Source organism: Catharus ustulatus, chromosome 13 (assembly GCF_009819885.2).
Source record: "Catharus ustulatus isolate bCatUst1 chromosome 13, bCatUst1.pri.v2, whole genome shotgun sequence".
Classification (NCBI taxonomy): domain Eukaryota; kingdom Metazoa; phylum Chordata; class Aves; order Passeriformes; family Turdidae; genus Catharus; species Catharus ustulatus.
The window spans coordinates 7606439-7623815 of NC_046233.1; the positions used below are offsets into that span (position 1 = coordinate 7606439).

The 17377-nt window shown below is 43.0% G+C and overlaps 1 protein-coding gene across 2 annotated transcripts in view; it reads right to left on the reverse strand.

Moving 5' to 3' along the window:
- SYNPR (synaptoporin) overlaps positions 1-17377 on the reverse strand; it is a 103967-nt gene that overhangs the window by 12548 nt on the left and 74042 nt on the right. For both annotated transcript variants that reach the window (XM_033071530.2, XM_033071531.2), the window contains one exon: positions 16364-16488. In XM_033071530.2, the coding sequence (XP_032927421.1) occupies positions 16364-16488 (125 nt within the window). The remainder of the gene's footprint in view (positions 1-16363; positions 16489-17377) is intronic.

Consider the following 17377-nt stretch of genomic DNA (forward strand, 5'->3'; position numbering starts at 1 on the left):
CATCCTCTCTGGGGTTTTGCCATGGCAACAACTGAAAAAGGATAACATAAGAAACACTTTGATTCTCAAATTCTTACAATCCAGGCAGCAGAAAACAGGTCTTATCCTCTAAGCCCATGGGATACCCATGTTTGGACGTTCACGAATTGCTTGTAAAAAATTGTCTAGTGCAGAGCTACCTGTGGCTGTTAGCCCATAGGGCTGCCAGCCACATAGTGGTTCTACATTAAAGGTTTTTAAAATCAAGCTGCAGCAGAAATACACAACTTGGATCAAAGAAAAAGTCTATGTGCCCTGGTTTAAGCAACCTAACTTCATACTCACACATTGTTTATCAATGACTGAGCTAATAGATTTATAGTTCTGTCTGGAAGCTCCTGCGAGAGCCTTTTTTTCTGTAATAATTTTAATTTATGATTCAATAAAAGAAAGCAAATACATGGAGGGGTCATTTTGGCAGGTCCTGTTGCATGGCCCAGATTCACATGAGTGGGGATGTGGAGCCCAATGAGGGATCTTGTGTTCTGCCCCACACAGGGTGAGTGGAGGGGACAAAACCAGCAGCAATTAAAGAACTGATGATCTGGTGCTGAGAAAGGATTAGGCCTTCTGGGAGACATTCCTCTGCTCAAGGGCAATTAATGTGTGCAACAGCAAACCAATGGCAGCAGCAGCAGCAGCCATAACTATATTTGGCTAAATAAAAAGTTAATTCCCCACAGGAAAACAAAGTACCCACAGCAGAAATCACAGAAGACGGATTAATGGACATTGGAGGATTGGATGACTTTTTGCTTTTGCTGATTAAATGTACCCAAACGTAGGCAGGACCTTTTCATCAGCGGTTGATGAATAACGCCAGTTATTTGCCTCAGAGATTTTATTCCCTGTCACTGTAGTAGTGGTGGGATGAAAACAAAAACCAAGCTTCCCCAGATTGCAGAGATGAGCAGTGGCTGAATCGCCTTTCCTGCACAAAGCCAGCAAAGCCTGATGAAATCTGAACACAAGAGAGATCCTAATGCCCATGATCGGTTTCCTGACTTCACTGTTTCCTGGCATCACCGCACACACACTTTTCATCAGGACTTATTGTTCTTTTCTCAAATTGGGGGATAAAATGAGAAGTAAGATTTCCTAGTGTCTGTCATGCCAATTTTGCAGTCTGGAGAGAAAGTGGTATTGTTTTAACCACTACCACGACAATGGAAAGATTTGAAATGTATGATTTGCATGGTCTAAAAAGGAAGCTTTCTCTGCTTTCTTCTGTACAGCTGTGTATTGGTGTGACTGTCCACTACCTCAGCCCAGTCTCATCATCATTATCCACCAGCCTTTACAAAACGTGGTAAAGCAACTAAAACCATTTTCCTTTTTTATTTCCTGACTGCACCTTAGTTCTGAATCATAAGCCAGAAAAAATATTCATATATTAACACCGCTTGTACCTTCTCAGCAGCGCTTTTGTGACCAGGCACCTGTCAGGGATACTAGATCACAGAAATCTTCTTCCATCAAGTTATTTTTATTCACTTGCTTTTCTTTTTAGATTTCCTTGGTGTCTAAGAGGATGTGCAGTAATTGGTGCCTCTCGTGGCCACCTCACCTCTGTCAAAACAGCCGAGATCTCTGCTGTGCAAAGGGCCCCAAAATAGACCATGATTCAGACCTGGGAAGAGAAGCTGTGACAGGGAAGAGAAGTGAGGGAGCCAAGCCCTGCGGTGGTTGGGGTGGATGCTGACTTCACAGGATACATCTGTAAAGGTTCTTTAAGGCAGGGGAGGATCAGTGACAGAAAATACAGTTTCACTAATCGAAACCTTTTTGATCTGGCATCTGGAACAGTATCTCCAAGAGAAAACTGTTTTTTTCTCCACTGATGTTGCTGAGTCAGCCCTTCTGGGGGCAGGAAGGTTTGGTGATGACTCACAAAACATTAATTGCCTCTGCCTCCCACTTTTGATCTAATTCTACCTGTTCTGTCTCTTACTCACATCTTCTCTTATCTCTCTTTGTTTACACCTCACTTTTTCCTTCAAGTCACCCTTGGCCAGTGTCTTCCTTCTGCTGCTTTTCCAATTTCCAGCACCACTCCTCCATTCAAACTTTGAGTCTCCATTTGCTAAACAAAATCAGGAGCCCCAAGAGTGACCCTTTGCAATCACACCCTTTGCACTTTGTTAACATTTGTTAGGCTGCATTAATAGGAATGATTTTCACTGATTGATGGGCAATGCAAATAAGGAACACAACAATAATAAATTCACTTAATTAGGGAAACCTTTCCCCCTGTAAGTTCCTCCAGGGTTTTTTTTTGCCTTGAACTGCACTGAGTATTGCTATTAATTCAGAAATAATTTGGAATGGGAACCTGACTTTGGAATGTGACCTTGCATCCCACTCTCAGCAGGCTGCACTAAGGTCATCCTCACTGCCCATCATTGCACCACCATCCCCTTTGTTAACAGCAACTACCATGGCCAAAGCATCCAGGCCAAATTCCCTCAAATTCACTTCTGAAGTGAGTCCACCAAAGGCAGTGAAGTTCCACTGATGAAGTCACAGTAATTAAGGGCTTCTGAGGTTTCTTCCACCACTTGGCAAACTTTCATTGCCGTGGGAAATATGATGACAAGACAGCTGCATTGTCTAGCTTGACAAGATCAAAAGAGGGCAGGAATGTTTTACAGTGAAAAAGGGGATTTTTACATTGTTCCACAATAGCGAAGAGCAGTTACATTTTCAGATGCTAATTACCCTTGCTCTGAAAACAATACATGAAGCCAGACACATTGAACAAAGCTACAGCTGTTACATGTGCATGGGGGAGCAAAAGTTTCGCTCTCTCCATGTGAATGTGAAGTTGCCTTTTCTTCCTCAGCTTCCTCAGAACAATATACAAACCATAGTTTTCTTTTAATCATAGCCCACCATTTTTTTTGAGCAGCCTAGTTCCCCTGATGATCCTTGAGCATGAAAATGGTCAGAGCCAACTGCCCCAAAGACCTGTCTCCTGCACCAGCAGACACAGAAGGGCCCAAACAGAAGGGTGAGTGATCTAATCTTGTCTGATTCACCCCCTCCAACAGTGCACACAGGGCTTAGACTTGAAGCCAACATACAGTTAACACAAGAATGTTCTCAAATATTATTGATGAACCAGCACAGATTTCCTCTCCTGGGCTTTGATCAGTGTGTGGATTATTAAATAAGAGATAAAGTTCTGCCTCCAGAAATTCTCAATGGGGGTTAGTGTTTCCTTTACTAGGATCTAGTGAAAAACAGGCAAAATAAAGCTCTTTATTTGGCAGGTTGTCCTATTTTCTGAAAATAGCATCTTGTAATCCACCCTCCAACCTGTCTACAACATGCTGGAACAAAATCTGCAACACCCACACACATGCTTGCAAAAACCCTCAGATCCATTATCGTTTCATTGGGTTGTATTTCCCCCCAATTTGTTTAAGGGTAGTCAAACTGTCAATTGTCTTTAGTGTCTGCAAATCCCTGAGAAAATACATTGCTAGAAATGAGTTAGTGCAGTAGTGCTTGTGGAGAGGTTTCTTGAGAAATGTTTATCTTGGCTGATAATCTCCAAAATGATGGGAAAATGAAATTTCAAACCAAAAATTTTCAAAATAGTGAAATGCTGACACACACAGAGCCCCTCAGCAGGTCAAACTGCTTTGCTGAGGCACAAAAATGTGACGAGGATTTACATCTTCCTTTCTCTGGGATACAGAGTAAAGGTATTTCTTTTAGTTACCCTGAAAACACTGGAGTTCCCTCATTTCACACGACTGTCCTGGTGTGCTTTGACACTGGTGACTCCAGCCAGCCAGTCCCTGGGCAAATGTACCTTTTTGAGGTACCAAATATGGATTTTTGTAGGTTTAGTGGAAGAGTACAAATAAATGGGAGCCTTTCCTCACACAACAGAGCTCATCATTCCTGTAAAACTTCTCTAGAGATATTACCTACACTAAGAAAAACACGTTGAAAATCATCTCTATATAGTCAGGTCAAAGCAGAAATCTGCCTGCAAATGAGAAGTCTTTTCTTGAAGGAAATTGGGGTCCACTGACTCTTCCAACACTCTTCCCAGCCTGTTCTTCTCACTGCAAAGAGCACTTCCCCAATGCTGGGCATTCCTGAATGTTAGGTGTTAAATCCTGGCTATCTGCAAGGCTGCTCACACAGCAAGGAACAGTCTTCATGGGGATGGATGGAGTGAGCTCTGCAGCTTTCTCCTCCTCCTCCCCCCAGATCTGCTCTGCAAGGACAAACTTCTGAGTGGGGGGACCCTGCAGCATCAAAACCATTACCCAGCAATTCCCATAGGATCTGAATCTTTGCACCCAGGCATCCAGGAGCTGCTGAAGTTAGTCCCAGGCAGACAGCCTGTTATTACCACATTTGAACACCTTGAAGCCATTAATGCTGGGTTTTTCTCCAGCCCTTCAAAGTCAAATAGCTGAGATGTTATTCAAGCCCTGGACAGCTCTGGGGATGAGCAGCTACCATGGAGGTGACTGCTCCCTGGCCCTTCATCTCCCTTCAGTCTGTGCTATTCTGGTAAAATCAGAGGTTTCTACCCTTCTGCTGACAATGACAAGGCTGTTTCTCACCCCAAGCTGCTCTCCAACAGCTCTTTTCCCAAGATGAAGAAATTACTGCTCACTCAAATATTCCCATCCCTTTACCTTTTCACTGCCCATCTGCCATGATGCACATCTCAGTGCTGCCTGCACTTTTAAAGTGCACCTTTAAAAACTGAGATGCTTATCCATCCTTCCTAACTATCCCTGCAGTTTCCCATACCTCACTCTACCAGCTGCCCCAAAAAACAACACCCTTCCATCTCCCCAGCACCCAAAGGTGCCTTCAGTACCCTCCTCCCCTACAGAGCAGCAGCACATTTGTTTCCACCACATACCTGCCCCTACAAAATTGGTTCATTTTCCTCTGGAGACAGAAAACAAAATTAAAATTCTCCATCTGACTCAGCAATCCAAGCCTGGTCTCCTGTTTTCCTCCTTTCTAGAGGAAGAAAGGATAGAGTTGGCTGATCAAAGAGTATTTGAAAATATTTCACTTTGAACTTCTGTCCGCTCAATAAAACTTCTCCCTTTATTACAAAAAAGTGAATTGCAAAGCCCACATTGCTCTAGAATTATTCAACACTACCAGTCATTTCACACAAATACATGTATCATCTTGAAAATACTTATTCCTAGCTCCTATCTGAAGATCCTAAAGATCTCCCCTTTGTCACAGCTGACTTTAGTGGTTTATACCCATCCAAATCCATGTCCAGAGCAGCATGACCAAAAAAATCCAAAATCCAGAAGGTGCTGCAGGGAAGCTAACCAGGAAAGCTGTAGCAACCTACACTCTTTCCTGGTTTATGTCCAGTCAAAATAATATAAAATATTTCCCTCTTTATACCTTTAATTTGTTAGCCTGCCATGTCCCCAGCCCTCACTAGCACATAGCTGTGCTGCAGATGTTTGGCCAGCCCTGTTTTCCTACAGTACTGGTTTATCAGGACTGCCAGGCACAGCTGCTGTCCCAGCACACCACCCTGAGCTGCCCTGGGACTGGGGCAATCCCAGAGCAGGCTCAGCACGATGCCTTCCCAGAGCTGGGCACCACATGGGTCCCTCTGCTCCATCCCTCTCCCCCTCATTTCATTCCTCCTGTTAAGACAGTGAGTCTGAACTACACGACCCTTGTGAGGTAGGGTCTGAAGGTTTTGGAACAGGGACAACACTGGTGGTGGGGAGAAGGCACCAGTGCAGAGATCCCCCCTGCAGGACCCACTCCCAGGGAATGTGTGCACAAAGCTCCTGGGAAACAGCCTGCACAGCACTCCTGGGGGAACAAACATCCAGACTCATTCCAGTCATGGGAATCAGCCTCCCCAGGCTGTGCACGTAGCAGGAATGCAAACCCTACTACTCCATCGTAGCACCAAAACCCAACAAAAAAGGCTCCTTATAGAACACATGGTGCTGGGAGTGCTCAGAGAGCTGAGTGGGTGATCCCCACCCCAATTCCAAGCCTTTATCCAAGACCCAGATTTATCTCCCAAGATAATTTCACAGCTCTCCTCAGGAACACATGCTGTGCAAGCACAGCACAGTGCTCAAAGACATGTTCCACCAGTCTTTACAGCCCAAAAATCTTCCCAGATTGGGCACTTTAATTCTTTGTGGTACAGACTAGAGGCATTATACTCTGATTTCCCTTCACTGAGCTAGTTTCTTGGGACAAACTGCTTTCTAGTCTCTGGGAAACTTTGCTACTACCTCTGAAGGAAGGTAACTCTTAATTATCCTTAAAAAAAGTCATCATGTTCATGGAACAAGGCGAATTATAGGACCTGGAAATGCCACTGGCATTTACATCACCACACAAATAACCATCCAATGTTACCTGGTCCCATCATGAGATCCTGGCTGAACCCACAGCTCTCATGTTCCTCCTGCTGCCCTCTCCTCTGCACAGACACAGGGAACAGCTTCCAAACTAAGAAGCCCCTGTCAGAGCCAAACAAATCTCTCATTTGGAGAAAGATCTACAGAAATCTAAATATATACAGATAAAACATGAGCAGTAGATATCATAAAGAAAAGGCCTAAAAAAGTCATCCATTGAATATAATAAGAGCATTTATGAGAAGTGGATGTAATCAAATCCCTGGGCAGTATTTCTGGATGGAGCAATGTGGGACTGCTGATCCACTGTTCCTGCACCCCAACACATTCTGCAGGTGCTCACTCCACCTTCCCTTCCACCATCAAATGGGCTATGAACTCCATGTAAAAGTATTCCAAATTCTTGGGCATCACCTGGTGTTCAGGCAGAACCACCTGAAAGCACAAATACTTCACCCTGTGACAAGCAGTGTTCTCATACACTTTAATCCAGATCTCCTGACCCTGAAAGCAGAAATTTCACCGCCCCAGACCAACTGATATAAATACAACAGCAATTACAGAAGATGCAGCAACATTGACTCCTTTGTGTTGTATTTCAATATTACTTTGTATTTAACTATAATTTTCTCAAGTATATTGTCCTAATGTACTTAAAGCAATCAAATTAAGTTCTCTGTAGAGTTTTATGGGAAGACTCCAGTGAAACTCCCAGTCACAGTATGAGCATTTGGAAGGATATGACAAACCCTTTCCTCAGGGAGCTGCTGGGCTCCAGCACAGCTGAGCAGTGCACCAGGTAGGAGCCAAGCAGCCTTGTGGGTCTGCTGATGGACCTGCAGACACACTGGCAGCACCTTCACACCCTGAACAGCCCAGGAGCTGTGATCCAGAGAGGACAGGCACCGAGTGGGGCTGTGCTGCATGGGGGTGGATACACATCCTCTCCAGAAAATACTGAATGAAAAATATTGCATTTCTGTCCTGGCAAATAAATTAGTGTAGAATCCAGGTGTGAGAGGAAACCAAAGACATCCCATGCATCTTATTCTCTATAGTCCTGAGGAAATCTTCAGGGCCCCTGCACAGAAATGCACATTTGGGAGCAGGAAAAAGGGAAGGGCATGTGTTTGATTGTCTCCCAGCTGGGTCACCATGTGCCATCCAGGGGATGGGATCAAATGCCAGACAAAGCAAAGCCAAAGGGTGGCTGCTTTGGCTGCTTCTGTACTGACAGCATGAAAATGTGAAAAATTAAATTTGCAAGGGAGGTTGCCTAAAATCTGACTTCTAGGAAAAGCCTTTGTGGTAGGCACAGATAAAACACCATTACTGCACAATACTGGCAGAGACTATTCATGAATATATATTAAAAATTCAAACAGTGAAAAAGCTGCATATATTAACAAATCCAAAATCAACTTCTACTTTAAGAACAAATTTGGCCTAAAGAATTAATGAAGAATTTTTCTGGCACTAAAAGAGCATTAAACATAAAATATAGCCTCTGTGAAGAAAAATCAACCAGTTTGGATCAACTGGACCATCCAAATTCATGAAAAATCCAATTTTTGAGTGCCAAATGAAAAGCTCTACAATTTAACAAAGTTTTAGTAAAGTCTTCTCCCTTATCTGCAGCAGGCAGCATCTCCAGAAAGTTGCTATCACTTTCCTTCCCCCTCCAGCTGTGTGTCCATGAGCTCTGTGTTCTTGCAATGTCTGCACATGGACAAGAAGATAAGAACTGACCAGTCTGAAGGGCTGCAAAGCAAGACAAGCCTCCTCTGTGGCCCTAGTTCAGCATTCAAGGATGTGTTTGTTTTGAGTTTCAAGGGATTAAAAACTACAGAGTAGAAGCAGAGCACTGGTGACAGCAGCAATGACCTCAACACCTGGGGAAGTCATCTTGTCTGCCCCACCACAAAAACACTGCCTGGACCCACCAGCTTGTCCTTGGTTAACAATTGTCCTTGCAGTTAACTGGAGACTACATGGTTGTACAAATCCTCCTCAAGCACTGAGTCCCTGCCCACAGCCCAACACCAGCAGCAGGAAAGAGCAGAGACTTTGCCACCTTTGGTCTGCAGCTTCTTGGCTGTTTACAAACCAGTTTGACCCAGAAGCCAAGCCAGCCATGGAACTGGGGAGTGGTGGGTGGTCTCTTGCTTCAACAACACCCCTGTGAGTACAGCCACATGCACAGGGTCAGCCCCAAAGGGAGGCTGAAGATGTGGTTCAATCAGATTTCTGGTGGTTTCCTATAGATCTAATGCAGGAACAAAGAGTGACTGAGAGTATCTCTTGTCCCTCACTAGTGAGAAAAGGGAACTTGCCTTTGTCCACAGTTCCAAAAGTGCAAACTGGCAGTAATGACCATGCTTGGCCAATCTTGAAGATTTCTACAAAGTGGGTCTTGAAGATTGTGACTGGGGTCAGGAGCAGGCCCTCAAAACTAGAGAAGTCACAAAGTCATCCTTACTTCATCTGTCTTAATCAAACCAGCTCTAATTCCATCAAACTCTGACAAAGGAGTTACACTGTGCATTGTGCTCATGGGCAGCTGTTACTGCAGACCACAGCTGTCCAAGTGAAAAAGCTCATTTTCTCCCATTCTACTGTTCTCTTTGTCTGAAGACTATTTCAGAGTCAGTGTGGTCCTTGAAGACTTGTGGGCATTGGAGAACACTGATTGCAGTTTTCAATTACTTCTGTAGCCATGCACAAGCAAGCAAAAATCACATCAGGGCTCTGAACTAAGGGATGCACTCTTTAATCACTAGAGCCAGTTATAAAAATCTGAAATATTCTTTCCTACTACAAACTGTGTTCATTCAAAGCTGAAAAGTACTTATTCTGCAGACCTGGATCACCTTTTCCCCAGCCCAAGAGGCAATTTAAGAGCAAACAGCTCTAACTAAACCAACAGCTCATTGATCAGTGCTCAGTTAGGCTTTGCAAGCTCCATGTTCAGGTTGCTTCCAGACTTGTTTCAGTACAGAGACTTGACCAAGGTCTCTGATGCCTTCTCTGTCAGGGATGTGCTGGGGCCATACTTTAAATAGCTCACAAAGTCCTTGCATTCATGTCACAATGGCATAAAATCTTTTAACTGGTTTTCCATTGGGGGAAAAAAAAGAGATTTTAAAAAACTGAGCTGCAATTTTCGGGATAGGCCTATAAATTACCAGAATGTTAAATACACAACTGATAAAAAGGCCTATTTCCTAGTTAAAAATACATCTTAATGCTTCAATTTGCATCATTAAGTCATATTACATATGAAGATACTTTGTGAAGGTATCACAATCAGAGATATTTGTAATCTGAAGGATTTTCTGAATTTTACCCAGCAGGATACAACATTATCTTCCCCATTCACATAATTTCCTCTTTCCACTAGCAGTAGTTAATACTTAGAAGTCCTGGTTAGGTAAATTATTCATTAAGAGGTCAAAATTAGGTATAAAAAGCACTGCTGAGATCAGAGTTTGAAACAGTTGTGGAAAATAATTAAAGCCATGACTGAGCCCTCAGTGCCCATCCTACAGAGCCAGTTTATATAACAGGGATATTGGTGAAAATCTCCAGCTTAGCTGATGTATTACTGAGCGTTTTCCTCATCAGTTCAGCTCTTAACCCCTGATCTGTAGTGCCAGATGAGGCAGTCACAGTTTGGCAAGAAAAGGGATTAAACTAATGCAGTTTTCACACACCAGCCTATTGCAGAACCAGAAGGGGCCATTGTGACACAGCTTGTGGTCTTCTGAGCTCCATCCAATCGTCCCTGCCGCTCCTGCTTGTGCAAAATCTGCTTCTCAAAAGCACCAAGTTTTGTTCTAAGAAGTTCCAGGGTGGAGATTTATCCCTTCATTAAGCTGGAATGGGTCATTCAAAGTTTAAGCAGCACCTCTCACCTTCCCAGGGGCTCTGCCAAATCCGCCTGGGAATTGGGGAATCTGCATTTTGGCACAGGTTACACCTGGAGCCAGTGCACAGCTCCTGCTGCCTTGCTTTTGCTCCTGTCTATGCACAGGAGGTTTATGAGGCAACAGCTTGGTGTTGCAGAAGGGCCATCTTCTGTAAGGTGAAGATATCCAAAATAAAACATAAACCTTAAGGAGTTTAGCTGACTCTGTGACTTTATTCCTCCCTATCTCCAACCTCCCAAGAAGTCTGGGAGCAGAGCCCACCGTAGCTGCCTGAAAGTCAGCACTGTAGGCAACTACTTAGTTGAAAGAATTTCTATTTATCAGCAGCTCTCAGTCTCCCAGCCATCACAGACATTTATAATCTTTCAGCCAGAATGTTTTTCACTGAATTCTGAAGCAATGTTTACTACAAATGGATGACAAAAAAATAGAAGGATAGTACACACTGGCACAGAAATGTGCTAACATTAGCAGAGGCCTTTTCCAAAGAAAGATAGATGCAAAGCTCAAAAAGTTAGATGTTTTCTTCTTAATTATAATTTGTAGCTTCTAAGTAGGCAATTTAGATCTGGCTGTCATATTTCAAATGGAAGAGTAGCCTACCCATCGCATACAGATGAGGTGAACACTTCCAAGGGTGCTCAATGGAATGTCTTTATTCAAATGAGATGCTTAAAGTGAATGAAAAGCTCCCATAAAACAAAATTTCCTTTTCCTTCAGAAGGAAGAATCATATGAAGAGACAGCTTTACCAGCACACTGAAATGATACTAATAGGTGATTTAAAATAAAATAGAAAACATTTGTTTTGCTCACTGCTGTGATACAAGGATGTGCAAAGACATATTGGCATCAGGGTCTCAGGTTAGCACCACCAGGAAATCCTACTCTGTCCTTCTCATAACTGTGACTCAGTGCTCCTAACACCTCTGCACACACTTCACCTAACCACTGGCTTAGGTGAGTCTGTTTAAAATTTAACAATGTCATCCTCCAGGCCAATATTTTCCAAGCAGTTTTCAGGATGAATGCCCCAAGAAAACACAAGAGATACCCCAAATTAATTTCCACACAGCATTTAACTTGGGGATATACTGCAATGTAGGATTGGGTTAAAGCACCTCCAAAAGCTACAGGCAAAGAGATTTTAGTCCAGGGTCTGCCTCAAGATTAGGGGCTTGTATTGAGCTGGTTCTGTTTTGCCATTGCCCTGCAGACCCATGGGCTCCCACAGCCACAGACCCCACAGCATCAGCCACAGTTGGGGTCTGGCACAGGATTCCTCCCTTGGCCAGGACCACAAAGAGCAGCTGATGGCATCAGCACAGAGCACCTCTCCCAGCACATCAGCACAAGAGCACTTCTGGGATGCAAAAGTTCATTTAAATCAGTAGTTGAAGAAGCTCAAGTGTTTCAGTGCAGCTCTGCCAGCTGCAAGTAAATCATCAAGTTTGTGATACGAATAATTGTGTAGCAAAAAATCTTCAGTACAGACTTGGTAAGTTAAGCAAACAAAAATACTTGCTTTTAGGAGGACTGATGAAAAAGCATCTTAAAATAGTGAATACCAGTAACAAATATGTGCACAGTAGGTGTACTATTCAATCACTTATTATCCAAGTAAACCCAAGGAAAAACAAAGCACATGATAAAAATGTTGCTGGGATCACAGAAAATAACAAACAAATAGGACCTTCACTAGGACTCTCATTACAGACAAAACATATTGCTTCAGGGCACTTGGATAAGTGACAAATCCAATCTGAAAGGGTGATGGACTGTGAGAGTAACAAAGAATCCCAAGATGCTGGATTTTTTTCCGCCCCTCAAAAATCATTGCCTGGGTTATGGTCAAGTTAATGAACATCCTAATGTGTGCCAATCTGCAATAGACTCTGTATCAAGCACAGATCCTAGTGCTAGAGAAAAACTGCTGCTGTAGGGCCAGAGAAATTTTCCCATATTTGAACTTGTAAAACTTTCAAAATGCATATAAATGTATCCAGAAGAATGCCTGATTTGTGCTTTAAAACATGAGGAAGGAAGAATTTTTTTGTGATAAAACTAGAATCAGACCCAAATGAGAAAAAATCTTAGGTGAGTATTTGAAACATCTTTATAAATATCAGATTAGGCATGGAGGAGTCTGGCAGGATCTGTAGAAGAGTGTGGCACAGCTCCAGGAAACACTGTTGGAGGATATTAGGGTTTAGACTTCAGGTTAATTTCCACATTACAGGGTGACTACAGGATCATGGGTTGCAGGAAGCTTAAATGAATCAGTGTAATTGTGGATGGAAAAGCATCCATCCAATCTCCTGTTCCAGGAGAGATGGTGGAGCAGATTGGGGTCAATTATGTCAATACTGGGGGGACTCTTCAGTGGTTACTGCACCCCAGCAGCACGAGCTCAGAGCAGGAGCTCAGATGGGAATGGCTCAGCCTCCTCACACTCCTGGCACAACCACCCTGCACAGGCACCACCACATGGGCTTTTCTCCCAGGGATCCTGTCCCAGCCCTGCAAAAGCACCAGATTACTCTGGTAGTGGCTAGTGGTTAGTACACTTTTATGCTTTTCTTCACTTCTCCCTTTTCAAAGGGCAAATTAATCTGGGTCTGGAACTAACTAAGAAAGTGATTCCAGCAGAAATGAGAAGCAGTCACCTGGTGAAAAATGTTTCTTTGCGTTTTCCTTTTGGTGCTCCACAATTTCCTGCTACCACAGTTACAAGAGCAGTAAGACTACATTGGAGCCAAGCATAACTTCGCTATAGCCATAACTTAAAAAAAAAAAACCAAAACAAGAAAGAATTAGCATTAGTTTAAAGATACATTTCAAAACACCCTGTCTAATTGTACCAATTATTTCTCTTGGACTAATTTTTATTTCTTGCTGGAGACTTTCGCAATTTGTAGGTTGGGGATGAGAAAAGTCTCAATAAGCAGGTGTGAAGATGCTCCTTGGTTTTGGGAGCATCTGGAGCTACCTGCTGTGGAATGCAGTGCTGCTTCAGTGCATTCAACACTGGCCTGGGGCCTCTTGAATCATCCCACCAGCACTGGTTTTGCCCTCCTGCATCCTCCTTTCCTTTAGCTCAGGTGATTGGCCCCAGAAGCATGTGGTCAATGCCCATCCTTTCAGTCTGGAAAGCTCCCTCCCCATTCTGATCTTGCTTTAATAGGAATGTTTTCAGATTCCTTCAATCTCATTTCCAAAACAAGAAAACCTTCTTGGCTTTACCAATCTGTCCTGCTCAGCCTTACTACTTTGTTTACCAGTTAAAGCTCTTGACACTTGTCATCTCCTGGCCAAGGTCTAGCAGTTCATCTTTTGGGAGAAGAAAATAGAGCTTCAAATGCACAGCAACAGAAATGAAAGCAGCTGGTAGCACGACTTCCTTTGTTTCAAGTCATGCTGGAAGGTGCAGCTCATAAAAAGCAGCGCTCAGGTATTTTGACTGCTTCAGTGTCACAGCTGACAGCCCCAACAGCAGCGGGGTGTCAGATCTCAGCAGCTTCTCTCCTTCCACCTACACCTCCCCCAGCTGACAGCCAGTAATCAGGACTGTGAAGGCATTTGAAAGGAAAATGCCATGGGAAGATGGACCTGAATGCAAGACAACTGGTGGGAAATTCATCCTACCTAACAATGCCTACGAACCCATGCAGGGAGCCTCAGCCTGAGGAGCACAGTCTTGATTAGAGAGCCTCAACTTTCCTGAGCTGCTTTTTCCAAGCATATTCACTGCTCTGAGATGTTACCTTGCCCAACTAATCTCACTTCTGTTTTTAGAGCATCCCATCTCCATTCTGTGGAAGGAGAAAAGCAAAAATAGCAAACACATGAATAGTCACAGGAAAGTCACAGGAATATCTAGATAAAAAACTGAGATGGCACCAAGTTCCAAAGGTAGCAGATTTTCCAGGCACACATCTGCTGCCTCGTGCAATCTGCACATCTCTGGACACTTTTTGCATATGCCTCAGGTTTGCAAACAAAATCCCAAACTGCACAAAATCTGAGTATATTCATGCTCCTCCTGTAGCAGCAGCTAAGTGCCATCTCCCTTCTCACCTGCACATTTCAGGTGTATTTTCACCATGTAAACCACCCATTGTACATGCCACACATCCCATCTGTGCATGCTGAGTTCAAGGGCCAGCCACAGCCTCAGCTGGATCCCTCCTGCAAATAAACCCTATTTTGCATCATCTCTGCAACATGCTGGAATGTTACATTAGCCATCAATTACCTCCAGTTTTCTAATAAGTAAAACTGTGGGAAATTGCAGATCCAGCCACTTCTTTCTAGAAACAATGGTTGATGTGCCTGGTGAAACACCAGGAGACACTTGATGGCTACTTCTCTCTGTTCTATTTACTTTTAAAATAAAACACTATTTTATAATCATGAAAACTAAAAGCACTTCACTACAGGGTGTATTTGTAATGAATGTTGGAGAAATGACCTATTTGGAAGTGATTCAAATTACAAGCTCACATAACTAAATTTTCAGGATCTCTCCTATGCATACTAAGCAGAAATGAAAGAAAATGTGGACATGTTCAAGGCAAAAAATAAACATTTGTAATACCAGGAAATGTGACTTTTTGGAATAATAAATGTATGTCAAGCAAGAACAACATTTCAAGGAATCAAATTCAGCTCCCACTGTTTGGAATTTGCTGTATCTTAGAACATGTTGAAGAAATTGATGCTTTCAAGTCTGGTCTGTGCACAGCAATCATCAGCAAAACAGCATGTGATTTCCCAAGGAAGAAAAATAATTTTAGAGTCGTAGTGTACTAGACTTGAGATTGAATTATGCATTCTTTTCTTAATCATCTCAATTCCTTGAAGAAATCACTCATACAAAAGTGAGCAGTTTCCGCAGTGGACTTGACATATCTAAAAACAGAAGACTGTAGCTGCTCTTTTGAAGCAGGATCTTAAATGGCATGAATATTACATATATATATGTATAACTACACTACAGCTTGCAGATGTACTCAAAAAACATTAAAAAAACTATAAAAACTGTTTTCCTAAATCACTAGGTTTAAAGCATTCAGACACCAAGACATGCAAACAGCCAATTAATAAAATTTTCAAAAAGCATTTCAAAATCATGGTTCAAACTCATTTTGGTTTTTTGCTTCCCCTTCCCTTGGAGTGGCTATTTCAGATCCTTGCTACTGTGGATGGGAAACCTCTCTCATTTCCAGCTGAAGCTAATGGCTACACTACAGTTTTTCATCTTGGGATGATGTTTAGAGGAATGAGGGATTTGTCTTTACAAACAGGCTGTGGGTCTGCTGGTTGATAAGACTACCACTGAGAGATAAAAGAAACAATGGGAAGGATTCCACTGATTGATGAATGGAAAAAGATATTTGCCTTTACAAACTGTAGGTTGGCTGATAAATGAAACTGGATTTTGAAAGATGAAAGAAGCAATGGGGAAAACCCATGAATTCTATAAGACTTAAAAGTTAAAAGGGAGGGTTATACATTAGAGGGGAATCTCAGGTATCAGGTGTTTCGAGAAGTCGGTACCTCTCAAGTATCTCAGCCCATGGGGAAAGAAAGAGGGAAATTAGGATAAAAATGAGGCTGCACCCTCCAAAAATTCAAGATCCCAGGGGAATGCTGCACAGTCTCTCCCTTTATTCGAATAAAGAAAAAGGACTCTTCTGTCTTCTTTTTGGACATAAACCTCCGACGTTTGTGGATTAATTTTCCTGACAATGTGTTGTTTCATTTTCCCTTGCCTACCATTTTCCACTCCCCAAACTTTCCCAGCCCCTGGAATCTCCTGTGCTGCCACTCCCAACAGTTCCCACGGCCCCATCCACACCAGGTCTAACCAAATTCATTCCTCCTGCACAAAGGAAAATTCCAGACTGGTGCAGGAGTGCAGAGTGCTGTAAATGAGGGGAAGCCCGATGTGCTGGGCCAGCCCCACCGCGTGTCGCGCCGCGCCGGCGTTACCTGAAGGGGTAGGCGAAGGCTATGTCGATGCTGAGGTCACTCTCGGACTTGTTTGCACAGTCCACACTGAGGCGCAGCTCTCCAGAGTACCCGCCGCATGTTGCAAATGCAAAGATTGCAAAAAGCTGTTAAAAACAAACAACATTTTTATTTCATTTCATTTCAGCGACCACCACCAGCAGATCCATGCAGTAGCTCTAGCTGCAGCACCAGCCCCCTGAGGTCAGGTTATCCATCACTCCTTGCATTTAAAGCATTTAAAGCAAACCATTCATTATTCCTGCACCCTTCCCAAAAGCAAAGAACCATGACACATGAAGTTCTGTTGCTACACAGACAGACACATCGCCGTTTGTCCAAGCTCTTCCCTCCTGTCTTGAGCCCCATTTGGGATTTGCAACCCAAGCAGTTGTTTAAATCGCCCCATTGACAGGTGAGACTGGATATTGACTGAACATAATGAGTAATCTTTAACCCAAACAAAACACTGACAGAAATATTTAAAAGGTGCAACCAGAAGTAGCAAGAGCAGACCTAGACAGTTCACACAGCTGCCATCCCATTATGTGGCACAACACAAACTGAGTTGCCCCTCTACCAATTCATGTATGACTTGGAAAAAAAATACAGTGTTTTTTAAAATTACTTTTCCTAAATTACTACCATAATCCAAAGTGGACATAGAGGTGACAAGACTGCAAAGCAGAAAGAAATTCCAGGGTTTGGCTGAAGTCAGGCAAACTGCAAAGGAGAAAAAAGCTTGGGTGGTTCTGATGCAAACCCATAGCAGCTCTTAATCTTCCAGGAGAGAAATAATGAAGGAGGGAGTATGCAGGGCAGAGACACATCAGCTCTTATATCAAGGGTTCAAAGGAAGGAATTGGAAGCAGGCATAGGTATCTTCAAACATCATTGACATATGCTTCTTTGGAAGACCCTGAGAAGAAGTGGGGACAGTTTATTTATGCAGTTGTAATTTAAATTAAAGGACAGGATAGATTTTGTTAATTGCAG